The following is a 16,098-nucleotide window of genomic DNA, read 5'->3' as shown; positions in this document are numbered from 1 at the left end:
TTTTCGAATCTTTTGCATGCTTACTTTTGTCCGAGAGAATTACGCCACTAATCAGCGCTACTTTTTCAATTTTTAGAAAAGTTTAACTTTAATTTAAAATTACCAAATTAACCTTTTTAAAAATAAATAATTTTATTATTTCTACATTTTTGCTTATTTTTTTATATTTGCTAATTTTGTAACAGTATTTGCATTTTTTATTATTATCTTTCAAATTATTTTTGACTCGGCGAGCGCGGGCCGACACTGCCAGATGACGTCACCAAAAGAAGGCGGAGATCTATGGTATTGGACGCCGAACCGTTTCCACGTCGTTCCCACTTCCCACTGGCACTGGCCACTATCTCTTTGTCTAATTCCTTTACTTCCCTGCTTCCCATCGCCGGCGTCTTCTGCCGCAAGCCACACAGATTCGCTTCAGCCGCTTTGTCCCTACTTCCTACCTCCGGACATCTCGTATTTAAGTTTATGCATTTCTTCCTACTGCTATTTCTTTTCTTAGGGAAAAAAGGAAATCACAGCAGGAGAGACTCCTACCTTATACTTTTATTTTGTTCAACTTCTCCTCCTTCGTCATATCTCTACGTTTTCTGGCAACGCACCCAAAGACCAACCTTTTTATAAGCTACAAGCCACGTGATTAAGGAGGTAGTTCTACTGTGTATGCATTCAACTCCACAATGGAGGCTACGTATATATAAAATGGAAGAACAACTCATGTGGATTTCTCTTTCAATGTTTTCCCTTTTTTAGTAGTGTTACGGAGATGATTGATCCGGAAGAGATATCCCAAATGTGGAGTCCATTTCTTAACTATCTCATCAAGTTAGAGAAGGAACTGAAATGCTTCATATGGTAATGTTATTCAGTCATTCTGAGGCTTCAATTCACTAGTTTCAGTGATAAGAATTGTTTTCTTTTCATTTGATAAAAGTTCTCTCTCTTATTGTTATTGGCGGAGTTTACTATCTTATTGTTGTTTATTTTCTTGCAGCAATGGTTTGTTTAAAAAACCAAAACTATTACCGTGTAATCACATAGTTTGCAGGTATGTGTTCATTTGTGTGTTAATCCAAATCCGATGATAGATAATACTAATTCAGAGTCATGCTCTGAGCTTATTCAGCGACTGTATTATCACTCCTTTAACCCGTCAACGTTCTGTTTGCCATTCTTGTCAGAACCCTTTTCGATACGAAGGTATGAATTTGTTACAATTGGCAACTTTTACACAGTTCTGAAGTTATAAATCATTTCATGTGTGTGCCTTGTGAATATTTGCAGACACTAGGGATGCTCTTCACGTAGAAAGGATGGTGAACCTTTTTCAAGAGATGGATGCTGCTATTGGCAGCATTATTCAACAGAGATCATCACCTAAAAATGTGCCGGGTATGAAAAATTCTCAACTTAGGATGAAGCATCCTAGTTTGTGATGATGTTTGTAGCTGCAACACACTCTGATAAATTAAATTTTCACTTGCAGGTGATAAACCACAAGGAGTACATAATGTGCAAGATAAATCAAGCCAGTCATGCCTCTCTAAAAAAGTTTCACTTGAAGGAGATGAACCACCAGGATTACATAATGTAGAAGATAAACCTAGCCATTCACCCCTCTCCAAAAAAGTTTCACTTGCAGGAGATGAGCCGGAAAGAGTACATAATGCACAAAATAAACCAAGCCATTCAGGTTCACATGGTTCTCCATCTGCCAATTACAGGTCTTCAAAAAGAAAAGTAGATGAAAGAAATTATGAAGCAATGCCAAATAGAAGCACGGATTCTGAAGAACATTTGAAGCTGAAGGAGTCCAGTAATCACCCTTCATTTGGTGAAAATAGCGGTTCTAAATTGCAGAAACATGATAGTTATCCTGAACAGGTAAGTTGTGTTTGTTGGCACCTTAACATGGTTGCGTAGTACTAGTAAAATTTTGTGGCGCAATAACTTTTCTCCATTTATTTCAGGAAAGAAAACAGATTTTACATCCTTTTCGTTGTTTACATGATATAAAATAACGTACCTATCCGCTGATCTTTTGTTGTTCACTTGTCATAAATACCTTTGTTTCTTCTTTCTTGAAAATATAGAAAACTTATGAATCAATTTTGATCCTGCATCTTACTGATTGTTCAGTGAAAAAAGCATGATTTGATTTTTTTTCTTCTCCCTTTTTCAAGTTAGGATGTGTGAACCTATACCTTGTGGTAGTATTTGCACTAACTTGAATTGCTGAATAGTCAACTTCCTACGATGAATTAGCTTACTGCATATTATTAACTTGTTAAGCGACAAATTCTGAGAACAAACAATCTTCTATGTTACAGAATCTCCAAGCCTCTTTTCGAATGAAAAATGGTGCTTCTCGACTCAACAATTTCAAGAAAGCAAAGACACCAAAGAATGCAAAGACCAGGAATAATGCTAGTCCAGATAATCATAATGGAGGAATTTTGTATGGTGATGAATGCGCATTTTGCCATTCTTTCCGAATTACAGAGGTGATGTATATGTGAACTATTGTCCTTTCACCTTGTGCTGAGTTTAAATTTTAGTTAAGTCATGGTGTTATTCTAATCCTTTGAGAAATAATATTTTCTTTACAAATTGACATTTGCAGGATTCTGGACCTATGAAATGTTACAAAGATGGAAAACTCATCGCATTGGAGGAATCAAACCAGTCCAATGGAATATACGTTCATGAAAAGTGTGTTGAATGGTAAGTTATTTGTTTGACAGATGTTTCTGAATTATGGGATTTCAAAGTAATTGTGTATGATGATTTCTTTTCTTCCTTGCCACATTCATTCCATAGTTTGTTACATTGCTAGGTAAATCCATATCTATTGTTTATTTTTGTGCCTCTAGCAATTTCTTCTTATCATCTGGACCTTAGATGGTTTATGTTTCTTCCTTAGTGATCCTTTTTATGTTTGGTGATTGTGTATTTACTTAGGGCTCCTCAAGTGTATTTTTCTGGGGAAATCGTGAAAAACTTTGAGTTAGAACTAAAGCGAGCATCAAAGATAAAATGCAGCAAATGTGGAGTGAAAGGTGCTGCTCTTGGTTGTTATTATAGCAACTGCCTTAAGAGCTATCATGTCACTTGTGCAGTTCAGATTCCAGATTGTCGATGGGATTGTGTAAGCTTCTACCATGGCTCTTTTTGCTTCATTTTTTCTCATTTCTCGTTGGCTTTTTTTTGGTCGAGTAGCATGATTGTCACATGATAACAGAGAAATTTTAATGTGCTCTGCCCTTGTCACACTTCTGAAAAATTACAATGCGATGATTCTGGGAAGAACGACAACAGTACACATCTCCAATCTATTCAGATGTGTGTACTCTTTCTTTTTGCATCATTTATAAATTTGTTGTGTACACAAATCAATTATATCATGTTTGATATTTCAAATCTTTTTCTGTATCTTCTCTTAGAGACTCTTCTAAGCCTTTAGGGAAGCTAAAAGATGATCGAAGTAACAATTCTGCTGCTGCAATGGATGTTTCAAATGAAATTATATTCTTGGGCTCTGATCTCATGGATTCAGAAAAGGTGATTTGGAAGCAATTCTATTGTCGTGTTTTGAATCTTTGATCATAAATTGCAAGAAGTACTAAAATTGAAGTATGCTCAATGTGAAATCTATTTATGTTCTTTATTCCCTGAGACTGCAAATTGCTTCATATAAGCCTTTCTGGATCAATTTACAGAAGCTCCTTGTTGAATTGGCTAGCTTGATTGGAGGAAAGGTGACAGAAAGATGGACGCATGAGGTAACACATGTCATTGTTTCAACCAATGAGTGTGGTGCTTGCAGAAGAACATATGATTTCCTATTGGCTGTTTTGAGTTGGAAATGGATTCTCACAACAAAGTGTAAGTTCCAATAAAGAGAGTGGTTTTTAATTTCATTTTGTTCTTTATTTCAGTCGTAGGGCAAATCCCGTTTGTCCCGGCTTTTAACATGCAATTAAATTTCTATTACCAAAGAGTTGAAGTATTTGTATGTTTATTAACTGAGAGGACATTAGTTAACTTTGTGATTTCTTGTCACTTGTGATTTCTAACTTCCTATTTTCCATGTGGATACAACTTCCATGTTCAAATAAAAAATTTAAAAAAAAATCAAAAGCTGTTGATGGTTAGTTAGCTTGGATTTTTCATAGTTATTATAGTTGACCAACAAAAAAGGGGAAAAAAAAAATCTGATGCAGGGGTTAAGGTTAGCTTGGAGTCAGGACATCTTGTCGAGGAAGAGCCATTTGAAGTTAGGTTTGATGAAAAAGGTTTTGCAGATGGACCCAAGAAAAGAAGGCATAATATAATCAGCAAGGTTCGTGCTTTCTCACTTGGATGCTCGATGATGTTTAATTCAATTATTGCATTGTTCCAAAGTTGTCTTGGATATTTGCCATTTCTGTGGCAGGCAAAAAACTTATTTGCAGGTCTACGCTTTTATATAAGTGAACACTTCGATCAATCATCTGAACAGTCTCTTCGGGAGCTTGTTGTGGATGCTGGTGGAAGGGTGTTGGAGGCGGATTGTTTGGTGGTGAAGTACCCTTCTCCAAATGCATCTTCAGTTGAATCATTTCTGTATTTCATTTACAATGCAGACTATCTGAAGGATAATTATCCGAGAGATATTATGACGATTAAAGATGAAAGATGTAAAGAAGTAGACATGTTTATGAAGACCGGTGCCCGACCAGTAAGTAATAATAGAGTTATGGATGCCATTGCTACTTTGGACGTCAAAACTTTGGATGTTATATGCCTCGATCAAGTAGACTAGTGACTTCAATGCATTTGCTCTTTTGGTAGAGTTCAGAAGTATGGACTTTTGTTATTGTGGGGTTGCAGTGCTCCTTTTTGCTATGCTTTCAGCCAATTGGCAATGGATGTAAAATTGGATGGTCTTCATTTTGCTTGATTGTATGCTAAAGTTTCTTCTTGTAAATTGGATGGAAATGAAGTTATTTGTGATTGGTTTGCAATCAACTTCTCTTACTGAAAGGGGTTTCATTATATATGGCAGATGCTTTTATTTCTGATACATTTTTTGGTTTTGTTGCAAGGAAACTGCTTGCTATTAAAGCATACTTGTTAACTGCAGTTTCTGAAATTTGATAAACAGAAAAGATTTTGTTCGTTCTTCGATTATTTCTGCAAGTTGAAAGGTTCAATTCAGTAGGAGAAAGCCCAAGCAACAGTTTGCTGCCACCAACAAAGATCTATGATGAACTTAATGGCGTCCACCTCAGCTATTTACTATTAGTTATTGTTCTCGCAAGTATTTAGAGCATATGTTCGCACAAAAATGCTAAAGCAGACAAAATTACAAATTGTAGTCGCACCTTGGATAACCAGCAGGGTTAGAACGCGAGTGCTATTTACAGAGTTTGGCTAAAATCAAACAAAATTTACTCCGCGAGTAGCAAAGACATGAGAACTCATTATCTGAAGAGTTGCACAAGCGTAACATCATTAATCATTTTGACTAGGGCACAAATCATTTGAAGTCCAACAACATTTTACCTTCCAACTCGAATGGAAGTCAAGATAATACAGAAAAAGATTCGTTTACAGTCAAAATTGCCTCAGTGACAGTCGAGGAAGGAATTGAACTGTGCGTCATCCTTCAGCTACTCGCCATAACTGAAGTCCAATCTTCAGGCCTCACCTCCTTTGTTTGTCAAACTGAACCGGTACCATTCACGCTGCCACCTCATTTGGTGCAGCTTTTGTTTCTTGCTTCTCGTTATTTTGAATGCCAAAAGTCCAGCCAGGGAAGTCGGAGTCACTAAACAGCGAGGGGGGGATTACTTGGTAAAAAGCAAGTGGAACCTGTTTAATTCGTCGGCGGATCTGCAAGACCATCAATTCAAAGACAATCACAACTTAGGGTCAAAACCATTGGTCATGCTTGGGGAATAGAGATCTAATCAGAACTACCCCAAATGCAAACCAAAGGGTCAATATTCAAAGGTATTACATCCAATAACCAACATTTGTCATGAAATATCAATGATGCTCCATCCCAAATTATATCAAAGGGTTCTTCATAGGGTGAACAAACAATAATCATGGTTAATTCCTCGAAAAAACCTCGCACAAGAATGGAAATCATATATGAGACAAACAAGAAATGACTTGGATTGAAAACTGACCTCATCTCTAAAAACTGTGGCATAAGATCCAGAAGCAAAATCTGCAACAGTGACTTCAGATGTTTTGGCTCTAACCGTAAGATCATTTTCAAGTGAAGCCACAAATCTGACAATGAAATTAAGATCATTGTAATAGGATGCAATAAAATAAAAATAATAATAAATGTTGACTACCTGGAGACTGCTGGAGAGTAGTGATGTCGGAGGGTTTCAATTTCCCATAATGAACTTCCTGCAGCAAAATACAACAAATCCATCAGACTGATAATCCTGTATTAGTTATGATTCAGGATAGAACTTACTCATGGCATTTGACTTTGCAGGATCACTTTCGTTATCATCAAATGGATCTGTACCAATTTTCTTGCTCACGGCTGGATCCCTTGATTCCTCAATAGAGCCAGTATTTTCCATAGGTACATCATTGTTTTCCTGACCTAGAGGCTAAATAAAGAAAAAAGTATAATAAGAACCACAAAAGCATAGAGAAGAAGAAAAGCCTAACAAAACAATCTTACAATGATAAATTTTATTTGAAAAGTACTAATGGTTTATGATATTTAGGATCGCACATAAGATGTTATAATTAAACTAAAACAGATATGTGCACAGATTGATCTGACTACTGAAAATGCTGACGGAAGCATACAATTCTTGAGAGGGACCTTCAAGAGAGATACCTGATGAACTAAAAAATTAATTGATGGATGCCTGCGCAATAGATTGTGAATTAAAGCAATAATAATCAATTCCCCAGATGGTGGTACAGACAGAGCCAATCTGCTAAACTTTTTTGCAAAAGCAGCAGCGAGGTATGCTGGAAAATAAGACGATTTGAGACAGGTATCCAGGAGCTGCAAAACATGGTATTGGATGTCAGAAAATAGTGTAATGAGACATGTAAAAGTAAAAGCCCTTCTAGATTCATTGTTGGAAGACTTGAAAAATCGAACTGTATCTTTTGGAAAACTTACATGGAAAAATGATGCACGAAATTTTGTCATAAAAACAGCTGGTGTTAACAATGCATAAAGTTTTCCGTAGAACTTGGGATATTCCACACCACATTGTGTCATAAGAATGAAAAGACCATTAAGTGCCATCACACTAATCACACCTCCAATGTCATACGATCTAGTCAAGAAGTCACTGCAACAGAAAAGTAACATGTAAGGCTTCCTAAGTGAGGGCTCACTTTAAACAACAATTAAGTATTTAGCATGTCTCACCACAGGATAGAAGGGTTTGTCATATATGGGATAATGCTCTGGTGAAGTGATGCGAGAACCTGTAAGAAAGCATATTGGTCAAATCACCATAAAATATCACTATAAAACATTTTGAATGCAAAAATGTAGTCTACAAAATCCATTACAAAAGCAATGTTTACGGAATAAAAGGCAGGTACAATTTATTTATTCAATTATTTTAAGCCAAATAAGAGTTACTCTATTTTAATTTTTCATATAAATTTTAACAAGGAAATTTCAATTTCCATCTGTATAATATCATATCAAAATGATATCTATCCCTTAGAAACAATACCTATTTTTTACTTGAAATACTTTCTTTCTTCCAATACTCCAAGGGTATCTATAATTACCAAAATCAAGCATGTCATATGGAAGGTTGGATAGAATTGTAGTAGTTAAAAAGTTCAGGTATGAATTGGAAGTGAAACGTTTAGATAAATTTTATAAAAAAAAGGAAAAAGTTTACAATAAATTTGATAATTGACAATTTATTTTCCTACTGCATATTAGGCATGACTAAAAATCTCTGCAACAATTGGCATCAACTGAAAAATAATAATATAGATGTTTTGTAAGGCATACCATAATCAAAATATTAACCTTAGGTTTGACCAAGTCATATCTATTTGCAGATTCAGGTATATGAATTTAAAAGCCTTAAAAAAACAGAAAAATTTGGTAACAGATGGAATTAAATAAACAAAAAAAATAAGAAGAAATATAAGAGCCTCAAACTAAGTTACCTGCTTGTACACATCAACAGGAAGTGGTAATCTAAGAAAGGAAATCCAAGCCTTGGTGAATCTTAACCTAATTTTTTTAGAAATGTGACTTATGGATGGGACCTGCAGCAGCAGTAAAACGTGAGATCAAGTTAGCACATTGAGGCCTCATTTATTCAAGCTGAAGCATATACAACAACTAAATTAACATATGATTCTCAGATGGTTAATGGATAATCAGACTGAGAGAACCATGAATCCTTATGACAAGCAACAGCACTGTGAGAACAAATCAATGTGCATTTCTATACAAGAACTCGACATCATTCAAATAAAAGAATCACATCACCAAAATTTTGTACAACAAGCAAGAATGATTCAATGGTGCCAAAATTTGGGGAAAAGGACGGTGGGACTAGATATCATTTGCAAAGACCAAAAAATAGCATAAATAAAGTTAATTGGAAAGTAAGAGTCTAAATACCAATATCCTGAAAAAAAGAGAGCTTAATATCCATGAGTAGAACTTAAATAGAGAAACATGGCATCAATAAAATCAAGTCAATTTTTGATATCTCATTTCATTACACTGGAAATCAACTAATCTAATTCTATTTTTCTCCTCCAAAAGAAACCAAAGAAAAGATTAAACCTACAGCAATTAAAGTTACTAAACGAAGTTCTACAGTATCGGATGATTGTATAACAGTGACATTTACCAGAATAAAAACTGTACAGAGACAAATACAATTCATATAGCATTTTCAGAAATTATATCAACTAGATATGGTAGTGGCAAATATCTGTGTGCATATATATAGAAAAAACCAAAAAAAATGTTCTCCATATTGTATGACAAATAACAATCTTTCTATTTCCCAATAACACATTAAATTCATTGAGATGAAACTTAGAATTTTTCCCATAACCTATGGGAAGAACCTAAACTAATTTTCATCTTTACATTACTCCGTTCCTCCTTTCATCCAAAAAAATAAAAAACAAAATTGTTATGTGATATCACATATTAAAATACAATCTGAGCTCATACACTTACATTTTTGTTAGCTTTCTTCAAACCATGCGGCTCTGTATCCGAAATCAGATCATTACTAGAAATATTTTCTGGCTCCTCGAATGAAAGACCTACAACAATATTCACAATTATAAGTAAAGACACTTGCGCAAAAACAGAATTAACAAGGATAGATGAGCAACAGGTACAAGCAAAATAACAAAATTTGGATTCCTAAATCTTGAATGCCAATGGCTAGACTAGTGCTAGTAATAAGAACAGCTCGGTGCACGAAACTCCCGCCAATGCATTGTCATGGAAGCATCTATTGTACACAGCCTTACCCTACTTTGCAAGAGGCTCGTGACCTCTAGATTACACAACAACAACTTTACCATTGCACCAAGGCTTCCCTCTGCTACACTAGTACTAGTGAAAAAAAAGGGGAGCCCGATGTACAAAGCTCTGCCAATGTGGGAAGGTCTATTGTTCGTAGCCTTAACTGCTTTGCAAGAGGTGGTTTCTGAGACTTGAACCCATGACCTCTAGGAGCTGTAACTTTACCGTTACACCACCACTACGCTAGTATATGAAAGGAAAGGAAACTGTTTCTACTTGCTAAATAAGATATAATAAATGCATTCAAGGAGCATTGAAGAGATTGAGTAACATGACAAAATAGCTGAAGGACAAGGGAAAGATCAAGGGGGAACACAATTCAACATGTGGGATTGGTGGAACTAACAATCCAGCCCAATATGAAAATAGGCTGATTTAGGCCAGCAACATTTTCTATCTCGTTCAATATCTGCAGTTCATCTATTAGTCCATGTTCAAATCTATCATCAACCAAGAACAGCTGACTGTCATTCGTAAAACTCCATCTGATCAGGGCAATCCCTATAGCAGCATCAAACCCTGCAAGGGGCCAACCTAGAGTCTTCATGTCACTATGGATCCACCATAAGGAAGATCTTAATGGCCACTCTAGGAGGCTTTCAACTTGACAAGGAAGGACTGAGAAGGCTAAAAATAGTGTGAATTCATATAGCTCCATCTGTTCAGGGGGGTGATCCTTGTAGCAGCATCAAACATTGCAAGAGGCCAACCTAGAGTCTTCATGCCTCCTACAGGTACATCCTAAAAAAGATCTTAATGACCACTTCATGGGACTTACAGAAGGCATTCAACTTAACAGGGAAGGACTGAAAAAGCTAAAGGTAAGCTGCAGAAGTTGGATGGAGCAACGAACTACTAGAAGGTTATTCTCAGCTAGGGACACACGAATGAGAATTTGATCAATTTAGAAAGTTTGAGATTCTGTGATAAGTTAACAGAGCAAGCAATCATATTAATTTCTCAGTTCACAGGCTTAGAAAAATATGCCTGATAGTGACGATTTTTGGAAAAATATTTGGCATCTAGCAATTTCTCATGTGCCTAGGGGTTAACCTACCTGTTGGTTCAATTATGTAAATGGCTGTGACCTATGAATAATTAGTTATAAAAGAGAGTAATGGGTCTATTGACAGTGATATTTGAAATTGAATTCCCATAAATAGCTGAGTTATGCAATTGAATTGTCATTGCCAGTGTGTGATACTGTGAAGCATCATATATTTTTTGGGCTGATACCATCATGAACTATGATTAAAACTATATGGTAGTCTTGCAAGCTGTGATTAATGTAAAAATTGATTGTGGTATTGAAATAAATCTTAATCATGAATTTCAAATACATTTTACAATACACTTTGTTTATTTATAGGATTTTACGAACAAGAATCAGACCCGATGGAACCCTCACCTACAGGTAGATAAGATAATGTTCCTGATAAACTTGTTATGATCCACTCTAACACCAAACTACACCTTACAGCTTATATTATTTCGGATATAAAAAAAAACTGATGGAATGCTAAAAAATTGTCAGCAGAAGCAGAGCTTAGGAATCACATTGTACACCTTCGAAATAGGCAACCCTTTTTTGAGATTCAAGATTCGGAATACATCCATTGCATGTGTATTTTCATTATTCATCTCCAAAGAATGAAAAAGACAGTCCTTGAATGGATTAACAAGTCATGCAGACAGCATTTACATGACTTCCAAGGCGTGCACAAGGCATACGCTCAAATTGCTATTTTAAACTAGAACCTCCAGTCAATACAAACAACTTATATGCAGATACAAAAAATCTCACTCATACCGTGAAGCAAATAGCACTACTATAATCATCTTGTGAAAAACTTCAGGTTTATTCTAACAAAAAAAACAAGAAATTAACTTTTTTCAAAAACCACACCCTTGCCTAGACATGTTTGCAACGACTGTACTAATAAAAGCTCAAGCATTTCAGTTTCTAACAATTAGCTATAGATAAAAGGATGAGGTTTTCCTGACCATATAACATAAAAACATTTTTATTCCAAGTATTAGTCCAGAAAAAATTAACTGACGTTATAAGAGGAGACTATAACAATCAGATATAATTTTTATAGCAAACTGCTGAAAGCAAATTATCCTTATGCAAAATGGCTTGATGCATCAAACTTAAGATCAATCATCAAATGGATAACCAAAAAATGTTACCTGTGGCCATGAAAAAAATAATAGAATACATTTGTATACATGCCAACATAAAAACTTCATTGACTGATAAAAGAGATAGGCACTTACCCAATTCACTCCAAGTCGCATAACTTTGTTCTTTCTCAAGTTCTAATGGAGGGAATTGAGACAACAAGTTGTATATAATATGAACAGCAAAGTCTACCTTACTGCAAATAACAAAAATAAAAAGGACTATTAGCTACTACATAGAATGTGATAGTAACTGCAAGATATTATCGTTCAAAAAATAAAAGAAATGCAGGATGAACAAAATCACTTCCAGAAATGAAATACAAAGATGACAACAAAGAATTGACAAAGGGTAAACGAAATTAGTAAGCTTTGTATTGAAATTTCTAATGTGTTGGAGTGCAATTACCCAAAAGATGTCAGAATAATATTATCTACAACGTTAAAGATAAATACTCTTCCACGGTCAATGCTATTAAACATAACAAAAGATTCAAAGATTGCAGAAAACTACAAGAACAATACAGAACAAGATCATCAATGATGACATAAACAGGAGATATATTGCAGCTTATACTGAAACTAGTAGCTCTCATGCATCTGTTAACATCAAAAGAAGCCACAGCTGGAGAATAGCTGGAGTGGATGAGTAGATGGCTATTTAGGCTGCAGTGCCATTTGTTAACCACCTCTCGGGAACTTCTTGGCACAGGAGCAAGCTCTGAGATGTAATGTTGTGATTAGACCAACCAAGAAATTCCAACCATGTTCCTCTCACATTGAGATATCCTTTCTCAACCAACTTACAGTAGTAGAAAATGCAAACTGTGTTTTTGATCCAGAGAGAGAGAGAGAGAGAGAGAGAGTGCCATTAATTTTCCCTTTGTGCTGTGAGTTATTCATATAGCCTATCACTTAGCGGCATAAAGACTTGGTTGTTGTTGTGAGTTATCAAAATAATACAAAACATAACTATGTTCCTTCAATGAAGAATTGCCCCTGACCATATCTTTTTTTGCAGTGTTACAATTTTACTAAGAGATGCAGACTATGGCAAGTAGGTGGGTCAGATGGAATAAACATTGCTTCATGATGATGATTATGATGACACAGAATCCAGCATAGGTCTTTAAGATTTTAGAGCTTACCCAGCTTTAGATATCTCTTCATCATCGTGTAAACTGACATTTCCAAATTCTGTTGGAAAAGAATTTGTAAGCAAAAAATGATATGGACATACAAATTGGTGTGAGCTTCCTTGACAATGAGATAGTAAATTGCAATTACCGCTCATAATTCTTGATTCCAAGTTCTTAATAATCTTCTCCATGCATGTATAGGTAAAATATCTGCAGAAAAAATGATAAATTTTAATTTTCCCCGAAGCAGTCTAAATATGTGATAGTTATGAATCAACAAAAAGTATATGAATTTTCAATCATTGGAACAAATAAGAAAAGAGAAACAGTAATTAAGATATACGAACAAGAAGGGAAGTGTATACTGTCACTCAATGTGAACATTTAAAAAAACAAATATGTAGACCAATTAAAATCGCTAAATAACAAGCTACAAGTTCAATTGTTACAACATGAAAACAAGTGCAAATCATCAACATCAATATCAAGAACAAGCAAATAATAACCAAAAGGAGGAAAATAACTCTTAATAAATGTACTTTTGCTTGTATCTTAAAATTTGTTCCATTTCTCTAATTTTCTTTCAGTACTGGAATAGGGACAGAAAAACTCAAGATAGTAAAGAACCTTGAAAAAAATGTCTTCAAAATATTGTTTCTCATGAGGACCAAGAGAAATTTCAAATGACAACCAAAATGAATATGGTCGGTCAGTAACTAAGAGGTTGGTTGACAGACCATTTGGATGCTAAGGGAGCGTTTGGTTTGTTTGCATTTTCATTTTCATTTTCCAGAAAACCACATTTTCCAGATTTTTGGAAAATGACTTTTCCGCATTTTCAATTTTCTTAGAAAAATGCTCTCGCTTTTTCTAGAAAATGAACATGGAAAATGCAAACCAAATGCATTTTCCATTTTCTCAGAAAATGAAAATAGAAAACACGTGGACAATACAAACCAAACGTTCTCTAAGTTTTTCAGCAGTATTGAGGTGAGCACAAACAAAAGTGTTGGCATTGTTGTTGTCTTAACTATATATACAACAATATGAATACATCTTGCAAAATAAGCACGAATGATTATCGTTTATGCTTTTTGAATCTATAAACAGATGATACATGGTAAAATTCTAATATATGTGGACTTCAGACAACAAATAAGAACAATCATCAGCAAAGCTTAAAGGCTATACCATACCGAATATCTATGTACTTGAAATACTTCGATCCAAGCAAGTCTATTAAAGGGTCAACGGCTGATGTAGAACTTACCTGCAGAGAATTTAAAATTCTGAAAATTAAAAAAGGCTATGTTGGTTAAAAGAGTTTCAAATGATGCAGCTTTGTCAGAAAAAAAATGATGAAACTTGAAAATTGGGCACTAGTTAGCACAAACAGTAGACATAGACCAAACTACAGCATAAGAAGTGAACCGTGACAATGTTTGTATGCTTGATTTGACAATCAAAATTCATTCACGATTTAAGAAACCTACCATCACAATGCACGCTAAGAACAAAGTACTACTTAAGTATAATCAAGTTTTTATCAATCAAACTCCAAAAAAACAACCAAATTTTTTATCTTCAAAATCCTATAAGAATTATCTTCCAAATTATTACTTTTCTTGGAATATCACTTGCATGATCTAAGGTATATGTTATTTGGTAAGGCGATACTCAGTAGAATCTTCTGACAATGACCCAAAAATAATCTAATGCTTATTTCTGCTGCTGATTATGGTAAGAATTTCTCTTTCAGGCATACCAAACTGAAACTACGATAAGTTCTGCAGGTGAACTTATATTTCCACTCAGAAGCCTCCAGCCTAACTGGATTGAGATGTCTGCAGATAGATTAATCAAGAGAACAGAGGTTATTCAATGTGTCACATGTGGCATTTGCATGACCAAACCCAGCAAAAACATAGTCAAATGACAAATACCAAGCAAGGAATGATGCAACTTTAGAAATATAACTAGATAAATATTAGAAAAACAGGGAGAACTACCAACTTTCTGATAATTAATCTTACTATGCGATCAAAGGGACTATATATTATCTGAGTAATATACAGTTAAAATCAATTTTCAGAAGTGAAGTAGATCAGGGAAACCGACTTACAATTCCATGCAGAAACCTGTTATAAACACCAAGCTGGAACCTTCCGTCCTTTCCCAACTTGACAAAATCCATTATTGCCTCCAAAGCAACATCCTGATGTGAGTCCGCAACAGGAAAAAATCAGACCAAACGCGTTGGCTTCTATACAAGCACTATTTACGTAATCCATATCGAAAAAAGGTGATTACCCTGACGGCGTCTGCAGATTGTTCTGACACGGCAATCTCAATAAGCTTGTCCACGAAATCATCCAACCTCTGCCTTATCCAGACCTTATAAACCGACTCGGGGTCTTTCTCCTCTCCATCAAATGTGCGTGTCTCGGAGCGCTTGCGCAAGACGGACGAGGAGGATGGAATCTCTCGGAGAAGTGGGAGGAAGAAGGACTGCAGCGATACGAGGGACTCGATGGCGAGGTCGAGGGGAGCTGCAGGGGAGAGGAGGGAGATGAGGACGGGGAGGTTGTTGATGTGAGCGCGGGAGGAGAGGAGCTGGTGGCCGAGAGCTTTGACGTTGTCAAGCGATAGGGAACCACCGCTACTCGAATTCTCTTTCTTGGATTTCTTCTTCTTCGTGCTCTCGCTCGCTTGGGGCTTCGTCCGCTTCTTCGACGTAAGAACGGGAGCCATGGCCGACGGGAAGAGAGGGAGCACGAGCACCGCGGAAAACCGAAGTTGGGTTTTTTGTTAGGGTTCTACGATACGCTTTGAAGTAATATTGTAGACCGGGGTCCCGGCCGCCGGTTTTTTTTCACCGGTTCAGTAACTACCCTCATATTTATCACATCCATTTAAAATAAAAAATAATATTTAATCCCTTTTCATCAAAAGTCCAATTTAAATAAATTTATAAAAGATAATTATATTCTTATCCTTTTAATTTTATTTTATTACAATTTAAAAATAAAGTATATTAAATTGATATAGAAAATAATTATATATATTTCGAGCCTGTTTTTTTTAATTGTATCAATGTTGTTATATATATATATATATATATATATATATATATATATATATATATATACACACACGTTGTATACAATTAAAAAAATCAGGCTCGAAAATATAAAGCATCTAGTGATA

The 16,098-nt window shown here is 35.4% G+C and overlaps 2 protein-coding genes across 5 annotated transcripts; one reads left to right on the top strand and one right to left on the bottom strand.

The window, feature by feature from the left end:
* The first annotated feature begins 251 nt into the window (after nt 1–251).
* Nucleotides 252–4,969, top strand: LOC122052873 (BRCA1-associated RING domain protein 1-like). Of its 4 annotated transcripts, none has more exons than XM_042614608.1 (14): nt 252–648; nt 754–855; nt 995–1,048; nt 1,127–1,200; nt 1,285–1,392; nt 1,487–1,884; nt 2,331–2,504; nt 2,624–2,724; nt 2,962–3,148; nt 3,242–3,342; nt 3,444–3,561; nt 3,720–3,885; nt 4,224–4,342; nt 4,436–4,969. In XM_042614608.1, exons 2-14 carry the CDS (start codon nt 767–769, stop codon nt 4,802–4,804), a joined length of 2,058 nt encoding a protein of 685 aa, XP_042470542.1. In that variant the 5' UTR covers nt 252–648; nt 754–766; the 3' UTR covers nt 4,805–4,969. The 4 variants fall into 4 exon arrangements, with proteins under 4 accessions (XP_042470542.1, XP_042470543.1, XP_042470541.1 ...); XM_042614609.1 differs by having other exon boundaries at nt 4,455–4,615; XM_042614607.1 differs by having other exon boundaries at nt 757–855; nt 4,224–4,969.
* A 432-nt stretch (nt 4,970–5,401) lies between these two features.
* Nucleotides 5,402–15,695, bottom strand: LOC122052872 (protein NUCLEOLAR COMPLEX ASSOCIATED 4-like). Its single transcript, XM_042614605.1, has 15 exons — nt 15,202–15,695; nt 15,014–15,106; nt 14,088–14,161; nt 13,040–13,101; nt 12,901–12,949; nt 11,849–11,949; nt 9,212–9,300; nt 8,176–8,277; nt 7,409–7,467; nt 7,154–7,328; nt 6,860–7,033; nt 6,482–6,623; nt 6,354–6,411; nt 6,180–6,285; nt 5,402–5,877 (listed from the first exon to the last, which is right to left on the bottom strand). The coding sequence occupies exons 1-15, from the start codon at nt 15,640–15,642 to the stop codon at nt 5,725–5,727; spliced, it is 1,878 nt and encodes a 625-aa protein (XP_042470539.1). The 5' UTR covers nt 15,643–15,695; the 3' UTR covers nt 5,402–5,724.
* Between the last annotated feature and the right edge of the window lie 403 nt (nt 15,696–16,098).

The sequence above is a fragment of the Zingiber officinale genome, chromosome 3A (assembly GCF_018446385.1).
Source record: "Zingiber officinale cultivar Zhangliang chromosome 3A, Zo_v1.1, whole genome shotgun sequence".
Classification (NCBI taxonomy): Eukaryota; Viridiplantae; Streptophyta; class Magnoliopsida; order Zingiberales; family Zingiberaceae; genus Zingiber; species Zingiber officinale.
Note: the sequence above shows the minus strand (reverse complement) of the source record. Positions and strands in the feature narration are given on the sequence as shown.